This window comes from Canis lupus, chromosome 15 (assembly GCF_003254725.2).
Source record: "Canis lupus dingo isolate Sandy chromosome 15, ASM325472v2, whole genome shotgun sequence".
Taxonomy (NCBI): Eukaryota; Metazoa; Chordata; class Mammalia; order Carnivora; family Canidae; genus Canis; species Canis lupus.
The window spans coordinates 4,907,252-4,934,970 of NC_064257.1; the positions used below are offsets into that span (position 1 = coordinate 4,907,252).

Consider the following 27,719-nt stretch of genomic DNA (forward strand, 5'->3'; position numbering starts at 1 on the left):
CGCAGCGAGGTGAGCAGGACCCCGGATTGGGGATGGTCCAGAGGTAGATCCAACAGGATTTGCCAATGGAGTGGGTGTGGGAGGGGAGAGGGGTGAGCAGGAAAACAAACCCCAGTTTCCTGTTTATCAGGTTCACTGCTGTTTACCACGAAGGGGGAATCTGGGGAGAAAGAGGTTCTGAGCAGGGATCACGAGTTTAGTGTCAGCAGAAGGAAATCGAAGGAGTCCCCTGGCTTGTCCCAGCTGTCTTGATGAGGGAGGGGCCTTGGGGGGCTTTGAGGGGTCAACACCAGTGGCCGAGGCCCAGTGGAGCCTGGCTGTGGATCTGCAGCGACACCACCCCAGGGAGTTGGGGGATTGTCCTGCGGAGCTCCACGGGGAGAGGCAGGGGGTTTGCTACGCTTTTGAGACTCAGGGGCAAGGCCAGCGCCCAAAGTCATTACTGAGTGGGCCAAGTGTCGAGGACCTGAATTAGGAGGAAGGGAGCGAGAGGTCTGGAGCAGAAGGCGGTGGTGGCGGGGGTCTGGGGGTCTTAGAGTCTGTGGTCTCAGCGATGGAGCCGTTGGAGGCCAAGAGGGATCGGCCGTGTGAGTGGGAGGCTGGAGTGGAGTGGGCAAGACCAGTGCTGTCCCCACGGGCCAGGGGGTGAAAGTGGCTCTGACATGGACAAGGAGGCCCCGGGGGTGATGCTATGGAGAGGAGGACCTGGAGCCTGCTGTCCACGTCCTGTGTGAGCGAAGCAGGCCCCACAAGGTGTGCGGCAGGTGCCTTAGGTGAGGAGAGGAGGGAGGTAGAAAGATTGGGGGGCGTTGTGAGGGATGTGGAAGGAAGATCGGGGTGGGGGAGGGAGGCAATGGCATAGGCTCCCCACTCCTCCCGGGGAAGAATGAGTGGTTTTTCCAGGCCCAGCGGGATGGGGGCTGCATGTCCCAGGCGTGTGTGAGGGGAGCCCCATCTCTGCCACACGAGGTGGAGCATCAGAGAAGGTGCGCTTCTGGTGTCCCAGCTCCTGGGGGACATAGGCCGCCCTCTGGAAGGGACGTTGAGGGGGACCGGGGAGCAAAGCAGCCTCATGCTCTTTGCAACGATCCCCTCTCATCCCCCCCTTCAATCTCAGCCCTCACAGAGCTGCCGGGCAGCCCCGAACCTGCCTCTCACGCAGGTCACAAACCCTAGGGCCTGTGCGCTGCCCTCGAGGTAAAGTCCCTGCTCTTTGGCTTGACACACAAGGCTCTTCTGGAAAGATCTCCTGTACTGCCCTGCTCCCACCCCTCTCATCCTAAATCTCTGCACAGCAGAACCACTTGGGGCCTCCAAGGGCACTGCAGCGCATCAAGCCTCTGGGCCCACCCTCCTCGTCCTATACGCCCCGTCTCTCCCCGAGACCTGCAGCTCCTAGGAAGACAGACAATGTGCTGTTCATTTCTCTGCCCTTTGTTCCCAGCCTGGCCCCTGGGATACAGATCATACTCAGTTAATATTTAATGAAGGAAAGGACAAATGTCTAGCTCATTTTAAGAGCCAGCTCGTACTAAGTACTGTGGTCCCCGGCACCGTGTGATGCTCCCTGAATGCCTCGCCCTATGCTATCCCCATGAGAAGGCTGGTGTCGATATTGCTCCTATACCCATTTGACAGATAAAGGAACTGAGCCTCAGGGAGGTAAAGCGATTTTCCCAAGGGCACTGAGCTAGCTGGGAGGTAGAAATGACCTTGGAACTCAGGGCTAACGCCAGTGTCCGTGCCATCAGCCTTTATCCTATATTGCTCCATGGAAGAGTATGACAAGGTCTCAGAGAATAACACAATCAAGGAGACTAGGGTGCAGGGGACTCTGCGATAAACTGACGATAACAAAGTCAGCTTTTTTTTTTTTTTTTTTGAGTGACAGTGATGATCATTCCAAAGCCCACTTTGCCCACCCCAAAGCCCACTTTCCCTTCCTCAGGGCAGCAGAGCCCTGCTTTTATCTCTGAACGCTCTTCCCCGTGTAATTGTGACTGGTGCACACTAATCCTAGCCGCAGCATCCTTCTTGTCTGCAATTGATTCATTCACCACATTCATTCATTCATGTGATGCTGTGAGCTTCTTAAAAAAATTTTTTTTAATTGTGGCAGATATCTATAACAGAATTTAGCACCTTAACCATTTTTAAATGCCAATTAACTCTTTAAAAAAGGAGACTGCCAGACCTGTTCGGTGAAGATGCAGAGCCCAGAGCAGCTGCAGCCACCTTGCGATCGGGAGGGCAGTAGCTGGGAGATTGAGGATGGTAGAATGAGAATATAGGAGAGAATCTGATTTTTTTTTTTTAAGATTTTATGTATCTATTTATGAGAGATGCATGGAGAGAGAGGCAGAGACACAGGCAGAGGGAGAAGCAGGCTCCATGCAGGGAGCCCGACGTGGGACTCCATCCAGGGCCCCCGGGATCATGCCCTGAGCCAAAGGCAGACGCTCAATTGCTGAGCCACCCAGGTGCCCGAGACTCTGATTCTCGATATGGTTGCTGAGCTGCTGGATCATTCCTATCTCTGCCCTTCCTGGTACGTGAGATAACAAACCACCCTGCCGTCTAAGCTATCTGGAGCTAGTCTCCTACTACTTGTCGCTGGAAGTATACTGGTCAAATGACAACCCAAGTGGGAGAATAGGTCTCACCTGGAAAAGGATGACATACACCATAAGGAATTTAGCTCTTCTCTAGGAACCACTGCGCAGGCTTGGATCCACTGACCTTAGGTCTTCTCATGGTGACCTTGGTTTAGGTAAGGAATGACAATGACCTGTGACATCATCTGAGTGAGCTGATCAGGATCTACAAAAGGTACAGTCACAACCACCTGGGGCTTCAGCTCACCCCACATCAGTTAGGTACGTCCATGGTGCTGGGAATCGCAGGGATGAATCAGACACACTTTTCACCCATGAGAGGCTCGCAGCGCAGCAGGACAGGCAATCACAGGCCAGTGATGAGTGCAGGACAGGTCCACACAAGGTCCAGGGCCCGATGTGCAAGGTGGCCGGGTGAGACTCCCTGTAGGCATTTTGAAGGATGATTGGAGAAGGGTCAGAGAAAAAGGCATTTCTTGGCAGAATGAACAACATATGCAAACTCAGGGCAGCTCAGGCTCTCTCAGGGAAATTACAAGTCATTTAGCATAATGGGAACCGGGCTGGCCACTTACAGGTCATATGTCTCTGAGCAAATTGCTTGATGTTTCTGAGGCTCAGAATTCACATTTATAAGAAAAGGAGAAAAGGAAGACAGTAAAGGGGCTTGCGAAATTAGGCAACAGAACATAGATGCAAAGCCCAGGGCTTGGCATATAGTAGGTGCACAAGAAATGCCCTTTATTATTGTCACATGGTTCTAATTCATTATCTTCCTTGACCCAGGTGGCTTTCTTCCCTTACTCATTCCTCAGCCTAGTGGTGAGGCCCCCCAACTCCCGCAGACTTTTCCTCAGGCAGGAAACCCGAGCCCACGGTCAGGCCAAAGACATCTTCTAGGGCTGGGTGGTTTGTGTGACTCTCTCTCTCTCTCTCTCTCTCTCTCTCTCTCTCTCTCTCTCTCTCTCTCTCTCGTTTCCCCTAAATGCAACAAAATAAAACCAAACAAAAAGCCCAACGCCTGGCGTGGCTTGTCAGGGAGTTATGCAAGTGTGCAAAAAAATAAAATAAAATAAACATTGAGTTTTCGGCATTCGGGGTTGTTTGATTAGGCGCAGAGCGGAGCCAAGGGCCGGTGAGACGTAGGGAGAGCTCAGGGCCTAGGGGAGAGGGGAGCTGCGCTCCAGAGGGAGTTGGGGGTGGGCGCCAAAGCCACTTGGAAGTGGCTGTGATCCTCCTGCACACTTGGCAAGGCTGCGGCTGAATGAACCCAGACACTGGGCATTGGATGCCCAATGGCTCCACACTCTCTGGCCGCTCAGCGTCCCTGTTCCCCGGCCATCAGGACACCCCAGGGGTCACTCCATCTGTCCCCTGTCACTGTAAAGCACCCCGCACCCTTGTCTCAAGAGTTAGGGCTCCCGCCTCCCCTCCTCAGGAGATTCCACAGCCTGTCTTGATTACTCACCACCCCTCTCCGCACCAGCCACCCCCCCCCCCCATTGGTATAGCTTTTCTGCTCTAACTTAACTAACTCCTGCGAACTACAGTTTTAGCCCATCTCCCTTTACCCAGATCTGAAATGAAGCTCGAGAACAGCTGTCTGCCGCCCTGGAGAAGGGTCTTCCTCCCTTCCTCAGGCTTGACTTCAACAGCTCCCGCATCACTGCAGGTGTCTGCTTCTGCACACATTCACGGAGCCCCCACCCCCACTCCTCCCCATTTCCCAGGCTGTTGGAAGCTTTCCTTTCCCCCCTGAACCCTCAGAACAGACTGAGGCTCAGAGAGGTTAAGGAACTTAGGTGGGGCCACACAGCTTGCAAGCCGCGGCGGAGCAGGGATTCGAATCTAGGGGCTCATTTCAACATTCCCCTCACCCTTCTGCAGCAGCTCTCCCGGATTCCCAGGAGCCTGCGGCCTTGTATTTCCCTTGAACGGGGAAGATGCTCTGTAGACTTGACCCCCAGAGGAGGAGGGTGTGGCCAGGCCCTGGTGAGCGCGGTGCCTTGGTCACTTTCTAGAGTCTCCGCGGGGAAACTGAGGTTCGGCAGGGCGCTCAGACCCCATTCTGACGCCCGAGCTGCCTGCAGCTGCAGCTGGGGCTGCGTGGGGTCCCCCGGGGTGGGCGCCCAGGGCCCCAGGGCCCCAGGGCGGGAGCGGCTTCTGCAGCCCCGCGCTCCCCGCGCAGCTCCGAGCGCAGCGCCCCGGCTGCGGGCAAGGGCTTGCGGGAGGGGGCTGCGGACTCCGGGGCCTGGCACTCCAGTCCGTTTTTTGCTGCGGATCCCGGCAAGGGGGGCCGGCTCGGGGGGTGGGACTGCAAAGGGAGGGGGGATTCCCTCCCTCGTGCGAGCGCAGCCCTGGCCCCTCTCCGGGCCCGGAGCTCGGGCGAGCGGAGCGCGACGGGGAGCGCGGGCGCGGGGCGCGGAGCGGGGCGCGGACCCCGGGCGCGCGGGGGCCGGAGCGGGCCGCCCCAGAGGACCGATGCGCCGGGTGGGGCGCTGCCCCGGAGGGCGTGAGCCGCCCGCAGATTGAGCAACTTAGGAACGCGCGGGCGGAGCGCGGGCGAGCCGGGCGCCCGGACAGTCCTGCGGCGGCGGGGAGCGGGGAGCGGCGCGCCCAAGCCCCTCCCGGGCCTGCCCCCGCCGCGGCCCGCAGCGCCGAGGTGAGTGCCCCCGAGCCGCCCCGTCCCCCCCAGCGCCCCCTGACCCAGGCCCTCCCGTCGGGGCCCGGCCGAGCCGAGGGCGGGGGGCCTGGGGGGCCGACAGCGAGGGGAAGGGGCCTGGGGCTGCTGCGGGGTCGGAGCGCGCGAGGGCGCACCCGGGAGCCTGTCCGCTGGTCCTGGCCGCCGTCCCCACTCCCATCTGATCTCCGACCCTGAGTGAACTGATGGCAACTGGTGGTTCCGGACTCCCCCAAGCCCATCAGCCCTATCCCCCCCCCCCCTCCCCAACGCGCTCTGGATCCCTGGTGTCATCGCCTCGGATTCCCAGTCCCATGACCCCGGGTCCCTCCCACCGCAGACCCGCAGCCCGGTCAGGTCCGACGTGGCAGGCTGCTGGCACCACGGCCCCCAGTGAGCTGCGAGGTGGCGCGACTCCCTGGCCCAGGTCAGGCGCCCAGAGGGACGATGGTGCCGCTGGGCTGGGCTGGGCTGGGCCGGGCTGGGCTGGGGAGAGCTGGAGGATGTGTCTCCACCACCACCAGCAGCACCACCACCACCAGCACCAGCACCAGCACCGCCACCCCGGGGTTCAGAGGACGTCTGAGACCCACTCTGGGTGCGGGCACTTGAGGGAAGGGGCTTAGTGGCCAGACTGGCCTCCTGGACTTGGAGACTTTTCTTGGGTTTGGGAGGGGACAGTCCGAGGGACTTCAGGTCCGCCTCGCCTCCCCCTGCACCTGCCGGGCCTCTCCAGGGTAGTGGGGAGGGAAGAAGAGTTTGGGTGCGTGGGGCAGAGCTGCAGGGACGTGAAGGAGCCTTTCCCGCCGCCGCTGCCAGTTGGTGTTGGAGGGGTGCGGGGGGGGGGGGAACCCCAGCACCTGGCTTGGCTCCGGCGACAGGCTAATCCCGACAGGTCGGGCAGGCACGTCCTTGGTCCTACCCCCTCGCCCAGCACAACGTCGGCCCCCCCCCGCTGCCATCCGGAGCCGGTCCCCGGGAGGGTTAATGAGAAATTATCGGGATGGTTTACATTTTTGGGTCTGTATCCGGCCCCGGACGGAGTACCAATTTATCCTGAAAGTGTTACAGGCAAGAGGGTGAAAGTTAACTGCAGCTTTGTGGGGGCATGAATCCCCGCCCTCAGCTCCACCCCCCACCCACCCGCGGGGTTCCTCTTGGCAGCCTGCGTCCCCCCCTTCCCAGACCACCTAGCCTGTGCACGGCCTCTCCCTCAGGTCTCCCACCCCAGCTCTGCCTCTGCTGCCAGTTCCTTCCCCACCTCCGAGGTCAGCTCCCCTCCAGACACCCAGTCCTGAGCAACAAACCCCACTAGGGGATCACTGGACTAGGCGTGTCACCCCGAGACCCTTAACCCCTGGTTGCCCATAGAATGGGAATAATTCTACTTCCTTCCTAGAATTGTACTGAGGCCCTAACACATGGCAGGTGGGATAGGCACCTCATGGATGGGAGCTCTGCACCCCGACCCTGGCAGAGACAAAATGTGCTTCTGTCCCCCACAGATGCCTGAGACCTTGGTGACTGCCAGCTGTTCCCATCGCTGGCTCTGCCTGCCCTGGGCCGCCAAGCCCAGGGTCGCTTGCGTGTGCCCACTGTGCTTGAATGGGGTGGGGGACCGGGTGAGGGGGGCAGGGACTGGCTGGAGGGAGATGGATGCAGGGACCTGTGATCTTCTGGGGCTTGCTACTGCAGCTCTTAGTCTCAGACATGTCCATCTTTTAAAATTGGATTTTCATACAAACTTCTGAGTTTTCAACTTCTCTTTAAAAAAAATCAGAAGATCTGACAATATTAAATCATTATTTCTGCCTATCGACAGTCACCTGGAATTGACTAGCACCTGCTCCCATTAGATGGGATATTTGCCGTCCAGGGCACCCCCTCCAAAGCCAGCTGGTCCCCTATCTGTTGCTCATACCCTGGGCATAATGAACTCTTAGCTCCTTCTCAGAATTGATTCTATACCTACATATGTTTTAAAAGTGCCTGAAGCTCTTCCCATCCAGTGACAGGTGAGGGAAGCCAGAGTCAGCTGCTCCAATAAAATTTAGACCTGGATCCTCCTGTCCATTTCCCAGCTGAGACCAGGGTCCCATAGTGACTGGTGTGGGAGTGGGTCAGGACCGGAAGGACGAGCATGGCAAGAGCCAGGCTGAAAGCAAAGACGTAGGAGGGTGGAATAGAGGGGAAGGCAAGGGGCAGTTGACATTTGTTGAGCACCCAGCCTGGTGTGCCAGGCACCGACCCGGGCCGGTGCAGGAGATGATGCAAAGGTGATCTTTTCCGCCTCTAGGAGCCCATTGATACTGATCACACAGTGAGGCCAAATTCTCATAGACCCGAGATTTAGCACCACGTTTGTCTGGTGCGGCCTCCTCCGCCGGTGTTTGGCCAGCGCGAGGGCTCATGGCACCCTGGGAATGTATCTGCCAAGAGTCTTCAGACCTCAGTTTCACAAATGCCTCAATTAAATGCTAACTCTGCCATATGGAGTGATCGCGCCGGGATAAATGCCAATATGGAAATTGCATAACAGTGCTCGGTATTAAGGCTGGTATCCAGATGATACCAAAGCGAAACAGAACACCTGTATTGCTTTTTAGATAACCATTGGCGTGTAGGCACAAAATTGTGTCTTCTTGGTCGTAAAGGATGCAATTATTAGTGAGTCCCCATGATGGGCCGGGCGCCATCCCAAGCGGTGTCATGTATTAGCTCATTTAAACTATAAAAAACAACCAGGGGATCCCTGGGTGGCGCAGCGGTTTGGCGCCTGCCTTTGGCCCAGGGCGCGATCCTGGAGACCCGGAATCGAATCCCACATCGGGCTCCCGGTGCATGGAGCCTGCTTCTCCCTCTGCCTGTGTCTCTGCCTCTCTCTCTCTCTGTGACTATCATAAATAAATAAAAATTAAAAAAAAAAACAAAAAAAAAAAACCAACGTCTTGCAGATAAGGAAACTGAGGCTCTGGTCAGCTAAGCATCCAGGCCAGGGTGAGAGTTAGTACGTTAGGGCTGCCAACATGGGAAGGCAAGCACACTGCTCCTGCCCTTAACCATCAGGCTCTCCGGCCGGCCTCTGGCTGCGGACCCCAGTTTGATAAGGTCAGCGAGACCACCGCAGACTGGGGGCGATGGAAGTGTGGGGTGGGGGCTGGGGAGGACGGAAGGCTCGGGCAGTTGGGCAGGGAGGACTGGAGGGGCCTGGAGGGGCTGGCGTTTGGGGGTGGCTGGGGGCATCCCTGCCCTGCTCGGCTGGGCTGCAGCACCAGGTGGGACCCGTCAGCCTCATGTAAACACTTCTCACAGGGCAGCTTAACCACTTGAGTGTGACTGGCCTTCAAAGCTGGTGGGAGAGGCCAGGCAGGGAAGTGCTGAACTCCCTAGAGGGCTAATGATTTATCTCCCGCGCAGGTGGGCTCCCTGGGGCCTCCCCCAGAGGCCAGGGGAAAGGGATTGGGCTGTGGTGGGAGGGGCAGTGCCACTCCAGCATTTCGGATTTCTCATTAGTAAGCCGAAACTCAGCCAACTCTCAGAGCAAAGCCCCTGAAACGGGCATCTTTAGCCCCATTTTATAGATGGAGAGACTGACGTTCAGGGAGGCTGAGGGGCTGGGCCAGAGGCATCCAAGCAGTGGGTGGGAAGGCGAGGCCTCCCTGGCACTACAAGGCCTCCTGAAGCCTGCCTGCCTCCTTCTCTCCCGGGGCGCCCGTGGGGGGGGTCTGCAGCCAAGTGTTGGGGGCGGTGCATGGGTGGCCTCAGCTGGGAGAAGGGGCGGGAGTGCGTGATCCCAGAGTGTGAAGCGGGGCTTTTGGGGCCCGGACTCCCAGATGGGGCTCCAGACACATTTCACCGGGGAGGGACCAGCTCCCCCTGCCCCCATCACCCGGCCAGCGGGTCCAGAGACCTGGCTCTCGCTGGGCTGGGGGATTATCCCCATTCTCTGTGTCTCTGGCCAGGGCGGGCATCGCTGCCTCTTTTATCCTCTCACAAAGGCCAGGCCCGCAGGGCCTGCTGTGTCAGAGTTTCTGTGGCCGGGGGAAGCCTTACTTCCTTTTCTCCCGCCAAGCCCAGAGGGCCACGCAGAGTCTGCCAGCGTGTCGGGGGCCACTGCCCTAGCTCCACAGGTGAAAGGCACAGGGGTGACTCAGCACTGGGAAGGGAGGGCTGAGGGGTCACTCACAGAAGGGCAGAGAGAGCTCCTCTTCCAGAGACGGGCTGTGACTGCAGCATGAGGTCTGGAGGGTAGATGCAACGAAGGACTTCCAGTTAGAGCTGCCCAGTATTGGGCAGGGGTGGGGCCAGCTGGCTCCCAGTGACCCACAGATTTGATTTTTGTGTCTATCATATTCCAGCTGCTTGGGTAGCCGGCTCCAGTCCCAGGTTAGGGGGGTTCTGCCAAATTCCTGGGAAAAGGAGCAGATTTCTACGGGGGCGTCAGGTGGGTAACTTGTAATACTCACCACTCTGGGTCCTCACGGTCGGTCTTCGGTGTAGGAGGCCCCGTGGGAGGGTAGGAGGCGAACATTGGGGGGACCCCATGGTTCCCCAGAATTAACCTTTCTCTCTCCTCCCCCAACAGGTTGGTTTTTGGAGGTGTCCCTGCTGAAGCGACAAAGAGTTCTCCCATGTGACACCCCGAGGTGCCTTTGGGGAAAGCTCTCTGGACCTCCCTATGGGCTGATGAAGAAGTGGACTCCCCACACCCTCTCTGTCCCCAGCTGAGATTATGGTGGATTTGGGATATGGCCCAGGCCTGGGCCTCCTGCTGCTGACCCAGCCCCGCAGGCGTTAGCAAGAGCCCTGCGCTGTCCACCTCCCCCTCCCCACCCAGAGACCACCCCTCCGACCAGGGGCCTGGAGCTGGCAAGTGACTATGCGGCTTGGGCTGTGTGTGGTGGCCCTGGTTCTGAGCTGGATGCATCTCGCTGCGGGCAGCCGGGGGATCAAGGGGAAGAGGCAGAGGCGGAGTGAGTAATGGAGGGGGGGCTGGACCACCCCTGGCCGTGGGAGCGGGAGGGGGCCGCCTGGGGACCCGAGGGCCATCGGTGGTGGTTTCGTCCCGTGATGACCGTTGCAGATTCTCCTTTGCCCCTGACAGCCGTGCGGATCGCTCAGTAGATTAGCCTGCCTGTGGATGATCCGGTTTGTGGATTAATTTGTTGAGATGACCCACTCTGGAGATTACCCACTTTGTCTGTTTTCCCCTCTGTAGACTCCGCTTTCTAGATTAACCCCTCTCTTGTGAGGATCCAGTTGTGTGGATTATGCCCTTTGACATAACACCAGCTTTGTGCGGTATCCATGGAGATGTGGCCCCTGCTGTGGCCCCGGCCCCAGGGTGCTCGGTCCCCTCCTCACTGCCCCAGGGAGTTCACGGCTCTTTTCTTCAGGGTCTCAGGGATCTCGGGCCAGGAACTCCCCTCAGCTTGGGCAACAGCTTCCCCTGCAGCGGAGTCGGGAGGCTCATGACACTGGCCACTCCCGTCGTTATTATGAACTCTGCGCAGTGGGATTCGGGGGGCTGCACTGGGGGCCGAAGGAGTCTGGCCCCATGGCCCTGGCCAACCAGAATGCCTCGCACTTCCCTGCTTTCCGTAAAATTCCATGTAAGATGTCACTGGAAGGAGGGTTCTCACAGTTAAAAAAAGAAGGAAGGAAGGAAGGAAGGAAGGAAGGAAGGAAGGAAGGAAGGAAGGAAAGAAAGAAAGAAAGAAAGAAAGAAAGAAAGAAAGAAAGAAAGAAAGAAAGAAAGAAAGAAAGAAAGAAAGAAAGAGAGATTCTCTTATGGTACAGATAGGCCTAGGGACACCCGGTTGGCCGATCCTGGGACCCAATTCCCACGAACCCCCCGTCTTCCTAAAAACAGAGCTTGATGCAGTTCAGGATTAACCTGCCCCCACAGAATCCCATCCCCCGTGGCCCTGGGGCCTCGGCCTGGCTCCTGCCGTGGGGGATGGGGATGTATGTACCTGCCCAGTGCTCGGCCACTCCCAGGGCCTCTGGGGACCCGAAGGACAGGCTAGTGAGTAGGGAGGAGGCCTACCCTACAGACCCCAAGGCCTCTCTGTCTTTCAACGTCCCCTGTAAGGGATGTCAGTCCCACAGGCCGAGGCTCCTCCACCTCTTGCTTCCCCACCAGGAAAGGTCGCCACGCAGGCGGCCGAGTTCTGTTGGGTCTCCGAGGCCAAGGGCAGACCCGGCCCCGGGGAGAGGAGCTCGGAGAATTGGTGACGCTGAAAATCCCTGGCTTAACAAACAGTTAGGGACAGTTAGGTTTCATCAGCAGCGACGCCTTGATTTTCCTCCCTCCTCATCTGTTGTGGCCCGTATTTTGGACTCCACAGGCCAGATGCGGTTTAGCGGTTTAGAACCAGTCTCCTGTGTTTCCAAGATGAGAGAGAGAGCGAGCAAGAGTGGCCAGTCGTGCTCTTGGGACGCACGCCAGCTCACATGCAGAGCCACACACACCCCCTCCCTAAGCCGGGGGCCTGAGACCTGGGTTCAAGTCTCTTGAGCTGATAAAACCAAAACAGAGTCCTGGCCTGAGCGGCAGAGAGGCCGGGTCCCCGCAACAGGCAGCCAAACGCAGCAGTTAGACGGGTCCACCTTCGACAGAGCCCCCGGCCGCAGCCCCGTCCCTAGTCCCCAGCCGTGTGAGGGTGGCGGGAGGCGTGGGGAGCGACTCAGGGTGCAGCGAGCGTCCACACTGAAGGATCCAGAGAGGGATACGAGGGTAGATGTTGCTAGACGGTGCTCGTGGAACAGAAACCACAGAGCCGCAAGGGCAACTCTAAGGGGATATAGCAAAGCCTACGTGAGGTTTTGTTTGCATGTAGGTGTTGGTTGGGAACCCTTTGTAAAATATCAAGCTCTGTGTAGACATCGGGGTGCACGTTGCTGTTACATGAACAACGAACAACGTGTGGACCTTTTGCTCTTAGGGTTCCCGGGGAGTGGGGAGGGAAGGAAGGGGAGCAAGATGCGGGGTGAGCTTGCAGCCACTGGTGGGGGTGGCAGCGATAGCCAGCGGAGGAGCCGGGGCCTGTGGCCTCTGCGTGCCGCCCGTCCTGTCCGTCCCTGCGTGTCGGGAGGGCTGTCAGAGGACCCCTGGCTGGGCTATGATCAAGAGGCACATGGAAGTCTTGAGTCCAGAAATGGGTGATCCCAGGCCTGGGTGATGGTACCCCCTGCACGGAGAGCGGGGAACTGAGTGAACCAGGCTGCGGGTGTGAGTCATGAACCTGGCGGGGCCACCCCGTCCCCTCCCCGAGCCCCCTCGTCGGCCTCCTGTCTCCTCCCTGGCCTCACCCTCTCCTTGATGCCTTCCGCCCTGGATTTCCCGCCCCTTGTACTACCCACTTTTACTCACTACTCAGTCCCTTTTGCCCACACGCTTCTTCGGTCTGGTTCCTGGGCCCTACTCAGTCCCCTGCCCCCGTGAAGCCCTCATCCCTTCCCTGAGGCCTTACTCCCCTCGGCCCCGACCCCATCTAGACGTGGTGGGCAAGTGAGATCGCCAGGAGACTTCCCAGAGGACTCGACTTTAGTTCTGAGTCTTGAAGGGGTGAGCCAGGCTCGGGAAGGTGGCGGAGAGGGTCCCAGGCAGAAGGACCAACCCGGGCAGAGGCACAGAGGTGTGTGATCGTGCGATGCGCCCAGACCCACAAGCAGAAATAGTTGTACGTGGCTGAGGGTAGTGTTGACAGGCGAGGCGCGCAGGATCGGCTCACGGAGGCCTTTGAGGCTAGGTGGAGAAGTTAGTAAGACCTGATGGGCCTTAGTCCTGCTGGCGATAGGGAGCCACTGTGGATTTTAGGTTTTGGTTTTAGGAACGTCAGTTTGCAAGGATGGGTGAAGGAGCCAGAGAAGCCCCAGGGCACGGAGGGTACCGGCCTTGCCCTCCTGGCCTGGGGAACTGGGCTCCACCGGGGGAGGCAGAGCTGTGTGATGGGGTTTGGGGAAGAGGTTGGGATGCAGGCTCCGGCCCCTCTCCGGGTGCCGTCCACCTCGCCCAGCCCACCCAGCCTCCCCAGCGAGGCTGCAAGCCTCCAAGGCTGCCTCCCCTGCATGCCTCGCCCGGGCATAGGCACAGGAATCTTTCATACGGTGAATGTGGCCTTGCCCTTCCAGGGCCCCTTCCCTGCCGACAGGAGAAAGCCCTGTCTCCCATTCTGTGAATGCACTAGGGTGTTCGGTGCCTCAGAGCCTTTGCACAGGCTGTTCCTCCGATGTGGCCCTCCCCCGTCACCTCGCCGGCTGGTGAGGGAGGGCCTGCCCTTGCTCATCCACTCACGCGGCGCAGGGACTAGCCAGCCCTGGCTTGGGCATCCTGGGTGGGCCTGGGTTTATCCGTCCAAGCCACCAGCTCCCAGCACTTCTGGGCACGTGCTAGGTGTGCAGTGAATGTCTACTGAGTGCATGAGCCTCACTTTTCCCCTGGAATCATTGGACACCCCCCAACGCCCACCGTCTCCCTGGGGCCCCCTTTCCTCCCCCTCCGACACAGAACCGCCCTCCCAGGGCTGTCAGCACCCCACTGCCCATGCATCTGTCTCACCAAGCTGAGAACACCCTTGGTTTCCTGTCCTTGACCAGCATCCCTTTCCTCATTGACCTGACCCCTGCCCATCACCGAGCCCCTCTCCCCCTTCATAGGCTCTCCTCCCCCTCCCTGAGCCCCCACATTTCATGAGGATCAGCTCCCTCTGTCCTTGTCCCTGATCCCCCACCTCGGACCGCAAGGCCACATCCTGGGGTCTTTGGGTCCTCACTCCATCAATTCACTCAGCCTCGGGGTCTCAGGATCCCAGCCCCTGCTCACAGCTGGTCTCCCCTCTCTGCTCTCTGGCTCCCTCCTCCCTTTACCCCCACTTCCACCCCTCCCACTCACTTCCTGTCCCTCTCGAGCCACCACACCGTTCCTGGTGGTGGGGGGTCAGCCAGCCAGCCAGTCACCTCCCGGAGCGCCTGTGGCCCTGGCCTCCCCCAGCTGTCCCTGCCCCCCTCCCCTTTTGAACTTGGTTCCTGGGCCCACTCTCCCTCAGTGAGCCCACCCCCACCCAGGATTCCTTTTCCGCTTCTCTCTGAGCCCCTCACCCTCAGCTCGCCCTGCTGAGTGAGTGTTGCCCCCACCCGCTGCTCAGCCTCTGCCTCGGGATGACTCCCAACTCCCATGACCGGACCACCGATGACCACGGCTTCCATGGATGGATCCCTGGGGTCCTGCCTCTGCTCCACAGCTGATTGCTTGAATGCAGTGGCTCTCCTTCCTCTCCTCCTGGACCACTACCCTCTGCCTCCTGCCCCCACCCGGGGCGCCGACACCTGTACCTTCCTGCCTCCTTACCTGACACCCCGGTGGCATTGGCACGGTGATGCCCCCCTGCCCTGCCCAGTGTCCTCCTCTCTTGGCTTCCATATACGCCATGCTTGTGAGTGGCCTTTCTTTATTTCTGCCCTTCCCTTGAAGTCCTAGTTCCTTTTCTCATCTCTCCACCCGCTGCCCTGACCATCTGGTGGACCCCCATGCCTTTACGACTGTTCTCACGTTAAGGACTCCGCACCCACAGTCTCCAGCCAAAAAGTTTCTCTTGGGTTCCAGACCCACAGGTTCTACTGCCTAATAGGCACCTTCCCCCGGATTCCCACAGAAGCCACAGCCTCAACACATCTAAGAGCTGACCGCTCATCATTTCCCCACCCAAACCTGCTCCTCCTCCTCCTCCTCCTGTGGCCCCAGGGAAGGGCCAAGGGCCACCCTGTCACACCAGCCCTTGGAATCACCTCGGGGTCACCTTCGGCTTGCGCCTTCCCCGTGTCCAGCCCATCCCCTGGGCCTGTTGCTTCTCCCACCTGAGTGTCATCCCTGTGTCCACTCCACGTCTTCTCGGTTCAGCTCCGTGTCTTGCAGCCCCTACAGCCCATTCTCCATATCACGGAGCCATCCTGGCCAGGTCTCTGATTTTAAAGCCTCCAGCAATTCTTCTCTGCCTTTAGGACAATGTCCAAACTCCTTTGGAGAGATTCAAGACCCTTCCTCATCTTGGCCATGCCTCCCTCCCCAGCTTCATGCCCAGCAGCTCCCTCCACACCCTCCAGCACCCCACGCCCGGTGCTGATTTCAGACCCCGAGTGCTCCATGCTTTCTCTTGCTATGTCACTGAGAGATCCAGAGAAATGCGCACAGAGACGTGCTGTTAGTTGGATGGGAGGTGGGCGGCAGGATTCGGAGAAGGCCTTTTGCAAATCTGTCTTTAACAAAAGTGACAAGGATGGGATAAATGAGCACGGGAACAGAGCTAGATGGCCGGTAAATGGGACCCTGGGATCACTTCAGTTACTGAAACCAAGGTAAGAGTAAAAGGAACATTCATTTCAGCAATGAATTCAGTAAAAACCTTGAATGATAGAGGCTACAATATCTCTGAAGCAGAAGCAGTACCTAAAATCCACAGTAACTTATTAATTTGTAATACAGCCAGATAAAGGCCCAAAGTGGAAAAATAAACCCAAGGGCTCCCTCATGACGCCAATGGAACATTTGAGTATCTTTGCTCTTAGAACTAAACGAAGAACAATATTAATTTTTAAATGTATTGATTCAGTAACATCAGCTCTATATACAGATCAGTTCTATATTTACAAAAAAAAAAAAAAATCCATCTCCCTGTACTTCCAGTCTCCGCATCAGCTTGTGGAGTCCTGCCCGTGGCCTTCCTAAATTCCATTCCCTCTGCCTGGAACACCTGCTGGCTGCGAAGCCTCATTCAAGTCATTTAACTTCTCCATGTCCTCCTCTGTTAGGAAAAAAAAAAAAAAAAGGAGGCTTACAAATTAATAATGGCACCTGCTTTGTGGGGTGTAAGGATTGAATAAGTGAATGCTTGATGAGCCCTGGGAGCGGAGTCAGGTGCCACACGGAGGAGCCAGCACCCACTACTGTGGTCACAGCGGTGTTACGTGGTTGTGCTTGTTATTGCCCCTTCCGCTAAGCTTCTTTTTAATTTTTTTTTAATTTTTTTAAATGATTTTATTTATTCATGAGAGACACACATAGAGAGAGAGAGAGAGAGAGGCAGAGACACAGGCAGAGGTAGAAGCAGGTTTCCTGCGAGGAGCCCAATGCAGGACTCAATCCCAGGACCCTGGGGTCACACCCTGAAGGCAGATGCTCAACCCCTGAGCCCCCTGGACGCCCCTTCTGCTCACCTTAACTCTGACACATTCTCTCCTGTTCTGGAATCAGGGTAACCCCCGCGGCAGATGCTCCTCCAAGCAGGCCCCCCCCAGAGTGGACATCCTCACTGTCCGTTTCCAGTGGTGGGAAGGGAGGCACGTGAGACCCTGTGTTTTGCTCCCCTGGGGTCACGGGCTGGGGATTTGGCTCCAGGTCCCCCGACTTGGAAGCCTGAGGTCGGGGCCCACTACGTTGCACCATCTCCTGCCATCTCTTCTGATCCCCCCGCCCCCGGCGCTCTGTCCCCAGCCTGCATCTCCAGCTCCTCTCCGCGTGCTTGCTCCCACGCAGCTCACCACCACTCTGCGTTCCCTTCTCCACGTGCTTCTCTTCCCGTGGGGTGGGCCTCGTTTAGGGACCGGCCCACTGTTCCCCCACATACCCTAGCTCTCAGCCCAGGCTGCTCCCTCCTGCCGGTCACCTCGGCCTCCGGACTGTCACTATATCGCCTACACTTCTCTCAAATCTTTTGCTGTCCATATCCAGCTGCGCAGAATTTTTTGATGACATTCTCATATTTTCCTCCTGGATGATCTAGTTAGCTTTCTTCCTTTCCTTTTTTTTTTTTTTTTTAATATTTTGTTTATTTATTTGAGAGAGAGAGAGAGAACACGAGCAGGGGGAGGGGGAGAGGGAGAGGGAGAAGCAGGCTCCCTGCTGAGCAGGACTCGATCCCAGGATCCTGGGACCATGACCTGAGCCAAAGGCCTGCCTGACCGAGCCACCCGGGCGCCCTGGTCAGCTTCCTTTCAAATGGTCCTTGAGTCTCTGGTCTCCATCCAGGAACCTCCCAATGTGTAAATCAGCTCGGATCCTGCACTGTGCCCATAGCTTCTTCCTACTGTCTAATCAGTTCTGAGAAAAGTTCTGGGGAAAAATCTGCAAAACAGCCGTTCTTTGGTCAAAATGCTTGGAAAATAAAGGTTCCTCCATTCCCCCTCTGAGGGAGTCACTGTGCACAGGAGCATAATAAAGGGTCAAAGAAGCCCTACAGTAAAGAATCTTGTTTAGACCCCTCAGACCCGGTGGTTCACAGTCTTGCCTGACGCCCTGGCCTGTTCTCTACAGCCTCCAGTGAACATCTAGGGGAGAGCGTGTCCCCCGGAGTGCTCTTTGGGACACGCTGCCTGGCAGGATCGGGTTTGAGTTCCTTAGCATGATTATCTTTCACCACTCCCCGCCACTCCCCTCCTGCACCCAAATCATCTGCAATTTCCTTTGGGTTCTTTCCTACCTCTGTGGTCCTTGCTCCTGGAGGACCCTTATCTCAACTTCCTGATGGACCAATCTCTACTAATTCTTCAAGAGTTGGCCCAAATGGCACCTCCTCTATGACTCCTTCCCTCTCTTTTTTTTTCTTCTTCTTTTAAAGACTTTATTTATTCATAAGAAACACACACACAGAGGCAGAGACCCAGGCTGAGGGAGAAGCAGGCTCCCAGCGGGGAGCCAGATGTGGGACTCAATCCCAGGACCCTGGGGTCACACCCTGAGCCGAAGGCAGATGCTCAACCACTGAGCCCCCCAGGTTCCCGTCCTTCCCTCTTCTTTTTTGGGTTCACTCTCGCTAGGCCTTGCGGTTGTCAACATTTGTTTGCAGGTCTGTCTGCACCACTGAGAGGTCAGCTTGGGGTGGTCAGGCGAGCCTCCCTCCGTGTCCCCAGCACTCACGCGGCACAGGGTACTTGGAGGGGCTCGGGGGGTGTTGCTACAGGAGTAGGTAAGGGAGTGACATCAAAGGTTTGAGAGCTCATGCTGGACTTAGAGATCACACTGCCCCCAGGATGGCCAGCATTTCCCAACCTCAGCATCACTGACATTTTGAACCAGACAACTTGTTGTGGGCACCCCCCCACCTCCCCCTGCGACCCTGGGCCTTGTAGGATGTTTAGTGGCACCCCTGGTGCGTCGCCTACCCCCCTCCCCAGTGTGACAATCAGAAATGTCTCTGGACATCGTCAAACATCCCCTGGGAGCCAAATCATCTCTTGTTGAGGCCACTGTTCTAGACATAAGTTCTTGCATTGTTTTCTAGTCTCTGAGAAGATGACTTATTTTTCAGATCGTTTAACCCATTGTCCTTCTTGACCTTAAAACTTTCTCCAGGTTAAAAAAAAAATCCCCTCCGTCCACATTTGAGGCTGAATTTTTCTTCCTCTGGGGAGGGATGGGGAGGTTCCTGGAAAGAGCAAGCCCGGAGAGTGGGTCTCTGCTGAGCCTGGACCTGGGGAGGCATGGGGATGCATGCGTCAGGCCCCCCTGGCGCTAGTCCCCCTGAGAGATGATGCTGGGAGGTTTGTAAAGCAGCCAGCCTTGCAGGGAGCTGCCATCCTGGCCTGTGCTTTCTGAGAAGCACGTTCACGTTAGTCTTGTAGGAAGAAACTCCAGTCTACCCACTCCCCACCCTGGTGGGAGCCCGGGAAGGACGGAGGGCTCCCCAATAGCCGCCCTCTTACCCCTGTCCCACTCTTGCAGTCAGTGCTGAGGGGAGCCAGGCCTGTGCCAAAGGTTGTGAGCTCTGCTCTGAGGTCAACGGCTGCCTCAAGTGCTCGCCCAAGCTGTTCATCCTGCTGGAGAGGAACGACATTCGCCAGGTGGGCGTCTGCTTGCCTTCCTGCCCGCCTGGATACTTCGATGCCCGCAACCCCGACATGAACAAGTGCATCAGTAAGTGTGTGTGTGCGTGTTGGGGGGACGGGGTGGCAGAGAAGGCTGTGGACACCAGGGGAGAGTGCTTTGACCCATTGGTGGCGGCAAGAAGAGTAGAGGGGACACCGAGGATGGGAGACGAGGCTCCTGATTCAAGTATCCAGCTGCGAGCCAGACAGGCCCGAGAGTCCATCCACCTCTCCACCCCACTGTGGCCGTAGAGGGACCCTACCTCCTCCCTCCAGACCTGCTCCCACCCGCAGTGTCCCGGGCCACCCGGGCCATTGACCTGAGAGCCAGCCTGTCACTCGTGTCATCTCCCACAGCGCACCTGCTGCCTCCTTCCCATCCTCACTTGCCATCGTCTCGCCGGGGCTCCCGGCGCCCCTCTCGGGGACCGTCCCAGTAGGCTGCTTCTCTGTTCAACACTCACGTGGGTCCCTTCCACCCTCCCTCTGCACTGCAGCCAGAAAGATGCTCCCGAGACATGTGTCCTGTCCCATCACACTTCTGCTCGGGGACCGACCGGCTCCACTGACTGCGGGGAACTGTCAGCCCGTCCGCTCCCCACCCCGCGCCCAAGGCTTCTTGCGGCCCGGGCTTCGCACCCCACGACAGCTGCGGTGCCTGTGCCCAGGGCACGCGCAGTCCCACCTCTGTTAGGTTAGGCTCCCTGTGACATTCTGGGGGAACAGACAGGGAACACACTCGGGTGAACAATGCCAGTGCCCCTCCCGTTGGTGCAGAAGCCTTGGAGATGAGATGCATTTCAGTTGAGCCTCCCAATGGCCTTCGGAGGGAGATGGGACCTAAGTGACAGGTGTTCCTTTTTGGGGGGCTAATAACAGGGAGGCCTGCAGGGGAAATGGCTGACCCGCGATCGGCCCTGGGTTCTAATCTCAACTCTGCTTCTTATTCTTTATATAACATTGGGTGGGCGTGTTGCAGCCTCGCACAATATCATCTTTAAAATGAGGGTGCTCGTTTTCACCCCTAGGGCGGTCGCCAGAGGCATATGGAAAGCCCTGAGTGTCCCGCGCTGGACGCACAGTAGTGGCCATTCTTACTGTGTGTCACCTGCAACCAAACCCGGGGATCCAAGCAAGAGAGGAGGGAGTGGAGGAGGCGAAGCCGCAGAGCCCAGGGGGCACAGAGGAGGGGTAGGGTGCAGTGGGGTGGGGAGCTTGTGATGGATGGAGGGGGGACCCTGGGGCTGCCCTCTCGGTCCTCAGGGTATTTGGGGTAGGAGTTCCTGGCTGCACCAGCTCCCGGGAAACTGGCAGCCCAAGCTTCAGGTGCCAGAGCCTGGGAGGAAGTCAGCCCTGCCCACGGTCTGGGAAGGGAGAGGTTGTGAAAGACTCTGCCTGCCTCCAGCCGGGGGCCCTGTGACCCTCCCTCCCCCCACTTCCCCAGAGCGGGGAGAGCTGGCGGGAGGGGCTCAGGGAGGGACCCAGGAGTCCAACCAAGGTGGTTCCTGGAACTGGGCCTTGCAGAGGGTGAGGAATTTGCCCTGGGATTTCTCCTCCCCGCTCGGAGCAGATTCTTTTCACAGGGCAGGAGGGGAACTGGGGTTTGGGGTGTTGCAGATGCCCAGCAATGGGGGAGCAGAAACCACACAGCCTCGAGCGGGGGTCATTGCATCCCTCAGTTCAAATCTGATTAGGTGGCCCTCTGGGGTGCCAGGACGCACTGGGACCCTTCTCTCTCACCCCCATGAATCCCAGAGGGTCCCACCCCCCTCCTCCCCTGAAACCAGCTCCCCGGGGTCTCGCAAGGTGGTTCCAGGGCCTTGACTGGGTTTGGGGAGGAGTGAGCTGACTGTCCCAGCCAGCCCTGAAGTGTGGTCACTCGGGCCTCCTCTACCCAGCCTGTCCTTGTCTCCCTCCCTCCCAGGACTCTTCTGCAGCCATGGCAGGTCCAGGCCATGGTTCTGCCCTCGAGGTCGGGGTGTGTGTGGGGCTGCCCTCTGGGTTGGGGGGCATTGGGGACTGGGATGAGCCAGAGGCCCCCAATCCGGCTCTCTCCTCAGAGTGCAAGATTGAGCACTGTGAGGCCTGCTTCAGCCACAACTTCTGCACCAAGTGCAAGGAGAGCTTGTACCTGCACAAGGGCCGCTGCTATCCGGCCTGTCCCGAGGGCTCCGCAGTGGCCAACGGCACCATGGAGTGCAGCAGTCCTGGTGAGTTTGTGGGGAGCTGCGGGCTGAGGGGGCCGGGGAGGGGCGGGGAGAGCCTGGGCTGGGGGCTGTGCAGGGAAAGCTTAGCCCCCACCCGCTCCCCCTCCCCTGACCACCCTGTGGGGTTTGTCTCCGAGCTTTTCTGCCCCTGGACTGACACTGCCTCCAGCATCAGGCTCAGCCAGAGGGCAGGTGGCAGAGGCCCCCTTGGGGTATTCTGGGGTGCTCAGCTGTGACCCCCTCCTCCCTTTTTCTCTCCCTCCTCCCCCCCTTCCTGCCAGCACAATGTGAAATGAGTGAGTGGTCCCTGTGGGGGCCGTGCTCCAAGAAGAAGAGGCTCTGTGGCTTCCGGAGGGGCTCCGAGGAGCGGACACGCAGGGTGCTCCATGCCCCTGGTGGGGACCACGCTGTCTGCTCCGACACCAAGGAGACCCGCAAGTGCACGGTGCGGAGGACACCCTGTCCCGAGGGTGAGCTGCGGCCTCTGCCTCCCCAGGGCTGGGGGTCAGGGCCAGCCGTGGAGGTCTGACCACTTTTGCCTCCTGCCAGGCCCCCGGGAAAGGGCCACATGGGGACCCTGGCACAGGGTGCCGTGCGGGGGGATCCAGTGCCAGACGCTGGCAGACAACAGCCCCAGGACCCGGTGTGATGGCAGCTGAAGCCTCAGTGTCCATGTCCCAGGGTTTCCCCATGTCTTCTGAACCAGCAGATGTTGGCATTGGGAGGATCCTCAGAAGTCACAGGGGGCCACGGAAGGGGGTGCTGAGACCCAGAGAGGTGTAGCCATGTGACCAAGGTCACACAGCCTGTAGCTGGCAATGATGTGGCTGCTGCCCCCAGAGGCAGTGGAGCGGGGCAGGGGACTTGCTTGTCCTGAGAGCTGCACCGAACATCCTGGCCCATTGGGATCCAAGGTCTGAAGAAGACACGGGAAGAGGAGGGTGTCTGGTTCATCGAGAGACAGAGGGAGAGAGGCTCCTGGGACCCCCGTCTCCATGCCCATGTTGCAGGGTCCTCTGAAGTGGCTGCTGGTCAGAAGAGGCCTGGCAGGGGACCCTGAGACTGTGTAAGGGCAGTGGCTCCAGCCCCCCTCCTGTCCCCCTCCCGGCTTTCTCTCCACCCGCTCCTAGAGCCCTGGGCCATGCCTGGGGCCTCCTCACTAGCTGCAGGACATCCTTTGTTGACTCTTCCTGCTCTTGGGGTTGCAGGGCAGAAGAGGAGGAAAGGGGGCCAGGGCCGCCGTGAGAGCGCCAACAGGAACCCCAGCCGGAAGGAGGGCAAGGAGGCGGGCGCCGGCTCCCGGAGACGCAAGGGCCAGCACCAGCCGCAGCACCAGGGGACAGCGGGGCCGGTCACGCCCGCGGGGCCCACCTAGGGACGTTCGCACCTGCAGGCCCCGCGGAAGGAGTCCAGCGCTGCTCTGTGTGATGGAAGCTTTACGGAACTGGAGCGCTGGGGGTGAAGCGTGCACACACTCTCCATACGTATACGGACACACAGACACACACACACACAGGACCCATGTCCCAACATGCAGCCAACATACAAGCGCGCGTGCACAGACACACAGACACACCATCCAGGCCACGGAAGACGCTTCTATCTCTCGGACATCACCGTGTGAACAGGGTGGGGAGGTGGAGGGGTCACCCTCGCCTGGCCGAGGGCCCAGCGGCACGAGCTTGGGTTGCGATGCTCCCAAGGGACACACCAGAGAGCCTGGTTTCCCAGCGTCCGAGCCCAAATAGAGTGGAGGCTTCTGGAGGAGCTGATAGGATCGGCCCAGAGTGGCTACAGGAACCAAAGCTTGAGGACTGTTCAGCGTTTCCAGCTGTGTGACTTTATCATTGGAGAGTATTGTTACACACCCATGATCCGTATCAGGGCTGCCCCGACTCTGAAAACTGCTTACAGGTTTATTTCAAATTAAAAACAAAACCAAACGACGACAGTAGCCACAGGCACCACATTCCTTTACAGGGGGCGCAGGGATTGGCGGGGTACGCGGGTGCGGGAAGGCACAGGGCTGAGTTGCCAGGGGCCTCCCTCTCCCCGTGGCCTCCTGGACGGAGGGCCTGGCGCGGGAAGGAAACCTCAGGGATACTCTGAGGGTGACTACCAGCTCCTCTACAGCCTCGCTGCTCTGAGTGTGGTCGGTGGCCAGCATCACCGTTATCACCGGGCAGCTTGTTAGGAGGGCGGGTCGTGGGTCCCATCCCAGACCTGATGAGCCCGAGGCTGCATTGTAGCAAAGGTCCCAGGTGACTGACGTGCATGATCCAGTTTAAGAAGCACTGCGGGTGGAACGAAGATCCTGGCCAGCCTGCCACAGGGGGGATCTGGTGGGCTGTAGAGGAGGACGTCCCATCCACGAGAGGCAGACTCCGAATCCTAGAGCTCTATGGTGGTGCCGTAGGGGAACGGGGCACTCAGGCTGTCTGGGATGGTTGGGGGCCACTGGATCCAAAGGCAGGACAACAGATAGCATGACCCTTTGTGCCACATCTGAAGTGTCCACTGGTGGCCACACGTGCACCAGGCCCTGGGCTGCGTGGTTTGCCAGGGGGAGCCAGGCAAAGACCTTGCTGTCGTGGAATTAGAAGTTGGTAGAGGTGACAGGCATGAATCAGGTGATCGTTCCAATAAATGTGTCGCTGCAAACGGGTGGGGGTAGGGGGGGAAGGCCAGGCAACCCCTGGCACATACACAGAGCTATAAAAGTGAACCAAAATAAGGCTTTATCTCAGGGAACCTTTTCAGAGGAGGTGGCACTTGAGCCGAGCTCTGAAGGATGAGTAGGAGTCAAGACAGAGGGAACGATGTTCTAGACAAGTGCTGTCTGATAGAAATACCAGATGAGCCACTTATGTAATTTAAAATTTTTTTCTAGTTACATTTAACAGGTAAGAAGAAACAGGTGAAGTAAATTTTAATTATAGCTTTCATTAAACCACATGTGTGCTAAAATGTTATCTTTTTAACATGCAATCAATATAAAAAATTATTAACAACATCTATTACACTCCTTTTTATTTTTTTCCCTAGCTCTTTAGTTACATTCCAGGTATTTTTATGCTTCAGAGCATATCTTAATTTGGATACGAAATTGTCACCGGAAATGCTCATATTTAGATTTCATACAAACTGAAAAGTTTGCTTTCCACACACTGAATTCCTGCTTCAGGAATAGTTCACAGTTTTCCAACGATTGAATTGACTATGTGTTACATTTTATTTATTTATTTTTAAATATTTTATTTATTTATTTGACAGAGAGAGAGTGAGAGCATGAGCACAAGTAGGCCAAACAGCAGGCAGAGGGAGAGGGAGGAGCAGGTTCTCCTTTGAGCAGAGACCCTGATGCAGATGCAGGACTTGACTCCAGGACCCTGGGATCATGACCTGAGCCGATGGCAGACGCTTCACTGACTGAGCCATCCAGGCACCCCTTAAATTCTAAATTTAATAACTGAAATTAGGTAACATTAACGATTCGGTTCTTCGGTCGTACCAGCTGTGTTTCAAGCACTCACCGGCTACACATGGCTAGTGGTGACTGTGTTGGACAGAAGAGTTCTGTATAGTGAGCATTGCACATGCAAATGTCCTGTGGCAGAAAGGAGCACGGTATTTAAGAAACTGAAAGAAGGCCAATGCAGCTGGAAGGCCTGGAGGGCAAGAGAGGGGAGATGATTCTAGAAAGGTCTCCCGGAGTTGGGTCTTTATTCTCAGAGCCAGGGGAAACTGCTAAAGGCTTTTAAGCAGCAAGCCAACAGGGCCAGATTTGTATCATGCAAAGATCCTGGTGGCTGTTGTGTACAAAACACGTTGGAGAGAAGCTGCATAGGGGGCTGTTGCTGTCATCCAGGTGAGAAGTGTTGGAGACACGGATTGGAGTGAAAACGGAGAGAAGTGGATAAACACAAAAGGCATTCGGAGAATAAAGTTGGCAGAGTTGGGGGATAACCGGGATGTGGAAGATGGGGAGAGAGGGAGAGGAGGCGTCAAGGACAGAGTCCCCCCCCCCCCCCCCCCCCCCCCGTTTCTGGCTGGAACACCTGCAGGGTGATGGTGTAGTGTTCTGAGGCGGGGAGCGGGTGAGGAAGACCAGTCTGGAAGGACAAGGTTTGGTTCATGTGGAGCGCGAGGAGACTTTGGGACGTCCCGGGGACCGTGGCGAGGCGATGGCGCGTCGATGCAGATGCAGAGGTAGCGTGCGCAGGGCAGGTCTGAGCTGGAGCAGGAACTGGGTGTTAGAGAAGGTCGTTAAGGCTGTGGGTTCAGAAGAGAACAGGTTGGGGGGGGGCTCAGGACTCAGCGGGGTGGCCCTGCAGGCATGAAAGGTCGTGTAATGGGGATCAATGGGCAGGGGGTGCAGGACGGCAGCAGACAAGAGGGAGCCAGGGAGCCTCGAAGCAGGAGAGAGGTGATGAGCGAGGACCTGAGGGGCTCCAGCGGGGAGACGCCCGTGGGACTTACAACACCTGTGCCCTGGCAGCCTCGGCAGGAGCCACTCGCAGCCACTCAAGGGGACAGGGATCGGGGCCACAGTTGCTTCGGGAAGTTCAGCTGAGAAAAGCCAAGCAGCCCGATGGCACTGGAAAGAGACAGGGGCCGGAGAGGGCCTTTTTTCTCTTTTCTTCTCTCTCTCTCTAAGGTGGAAAAGGCTTGAAAATGTTTAAGCCCCCCGGGAAGTGTCCAGTTTAGAGAAAGAGGTTGAATCCGAGGGAGAGCAAAGGGGGAGATTAGTGCCGGGAGGTTCCCAGCCCAGGGAAGGGCCCGACGGGAGCCATGCAAGAGAGGCTGGAGCAGGGGAGGGAGGGCTGGGGCGTGGCAGGTGGGGGATCTCAGGTGTGTGCCCCTGACACGCGTGGGGCTCTTCCCACCCATGCCGGAGAGCCCCCTCACCGCCGGCCAGGACTTGGAGCCTGAGCTGGGGCCTGGGATGGGGGGTGGGGGGCTGGGGGGTCCAGCTGCCCCGGGCCTCCCGTCTCTGACCCCGGCGCTGTCTTTGACATCTCTCTGCTTCTCCGTCTTCCGTCTCTGGGTTGGGTCTCTGCCTCTGCCCCTCCCTGCATCTCTGGCTCAGTCCTCTGTCCCCCCTTTGGGTCACCGTGTCTTTCCCTTTTCCTGCCTTGGCCTCTGAGTCTAGGTGGGCACCCCGCTGTTTCTCTCTGCTCCTCTGCCTCTCCCCTGACCTGTCCGTGTCCCAGCTGTCTCCAGCTCAGCTTTGTCCTAATGTCCCAGATCCCCTTGGTCCTCGGCCCTCAGCGTGGGGCCGTGGGTCAGCAACCCCGGAGCCGAAACCTGCGGAATCCCACTCCCCTCCTAGACCTGAAGACTCCGAATCTGCCTTAGATTCCCAGATCACCGCGTGCGCATCCAACATTTGGGGTGCATTGCCTTTAGCTTTCCTGGAAAACAACATAAAAACAAAAATTGGGATCTTAGCAGCATGGAATGGTCTGAACCCTCCTGTATGTCACCTTGGTGTCACCCTGGTGGTGCCCTGAGGCATCCCGCTCCTCTGCATCCCCCCTTGGATGTGGCCTCCCTACAGCTGCTCCTGAAGCTCTCGGCCGCTATGGAAGGGAATATAATGTGGGTGTCCCTGGGTCCTGAGCTTCCACACCTGCAGAATTCCTGGTGGGAGGGAATTCTCCTGATACCAATATGCTGGGTTCTCCCAGGCGGGACCCCAGGTCCTCCTGGATGCCTCTCACACCTGTCTCACTCTTACCCTTTCAAGACTAAGAGTGGTTTTCTGAGCTGGTGGTGGGGTGTGTGGGTTTCACGACGGGGAGCAGTTACCTGCGCATGGCCCTAGGAGCAGCCCACCTGAGGCTGGAGACCGTGAGGACTGGCCAGACGTCCTGACACCTGGTGGCTTTCAGAGCGAGCAGGTGCTGGAGAGAGGAATCCTGGCAAGGTTCCTAACCCTCTCCCGGGTTCAGGCAAAAACAGCGCCTGATTTCCTTGTGGCTGTTAGGTGTGTCCACACTGTCATTTGGGAAGTGTTAGCTCTTCCCTCTACAGGGTCGAGGATGTGCCCAGACTAATACATGTCTGGCCACCTGACCCGGTGCCAGCCCTGGTATGTGTCAGCCCACGTCTCTAGAGAATGGATTTGTTTTCCACTTCAGTATTTTGAGTGATGGAGTTGTTTTCTGTTTTTTTTTTTTTTTTTTTTTTAAGTGGTTCTCCTCCTCTCTGGTTTGTTTGGTTTGGTTGGGTTTAGAAGCACTTGAGAGGGAATTTAGGAAAACGGTCAGCTTCCCGGGCCCTGTTTCAAGTCTTTGACCCGGGGCCAGTAATTGAGGTACTGGCTTTTATGCCTTGACGCCTCCAGTTGTAGTC

At 57.9% G+C, this 27,719-nt stretch overlaps 1 protein-coding gene across 3 annotated transcripts; it reads left to right on the forward strand.

Annotated features, from left to right (window-relative positions):
• Positions 1 to 5,094: 5,094 nt before the first annotated feature.
• On the forward strand, positions 5,095 to 23,309 carry RSPO1 (R-spondin 1). 3 transcript variants are annotated; one of them, XM_025419873.3, is made up of 6 exons: positions 5,095 to 5,277; positions 9,881 to 10,268; positions 19,013 to 19,204; positions 21,216 to 21,365; positions 21,644 to 21,832; positions 22,571 to 23,309. In XM_025419873.3, exons 2-6 carry the CDS (start codon positions 10,175 to 10,177, stop codon positions 22,735 to 22,737), a joined length of 792 nt encoding a protein of 263 aa, XP_025275658.1. In that variant the 5' UTR covers positions 5,095 to 5,277; positions 9,881 to 10,174; the 3' UTR covers positions 22,738 to 23,309. The 3 variants fall into 3 exon arrangements, with proteins under 3 accessions (XP_025275658.1, XP_035555200.1, XP_025275659.1); XM_035699307.2 differs by lacking the exon at positions 5,095 to 5,277 and adding an exon at positions 5,707 to 5,722; XM_025419874.3 differs by lacking the exon at positions 5,095 to 5,277 and adding an exon at positions 9,721 to 9,739.
• Positions 23,310 to 27,719: the final 4,410 nt, after the last annotated feature.

Coding starts and splice junctions, on each gene's coding strand:
- RSPO1 (XM_025419873.3), top strand. CDS start 10,175: ATGCGGCTTGGGCTGTGTGTGGTGGCCCTGGTTCTGAGCTGGATGCAT. Junction 10,269..19,012: donor GGGGAAGAGGCAGAGGCGGA/GTGAGTAATGGA, acceptor CCACTCTTGCAG/TCAGTGCTGAGGGGAGCCAG. Junction 21,366..21,643: donor CATGGAGTGCAGCAGTCCTG/GTGAGTTTGTGG, acceptor CCTTCCTGCCAG/CACAATGTGAAATGAGTGAG.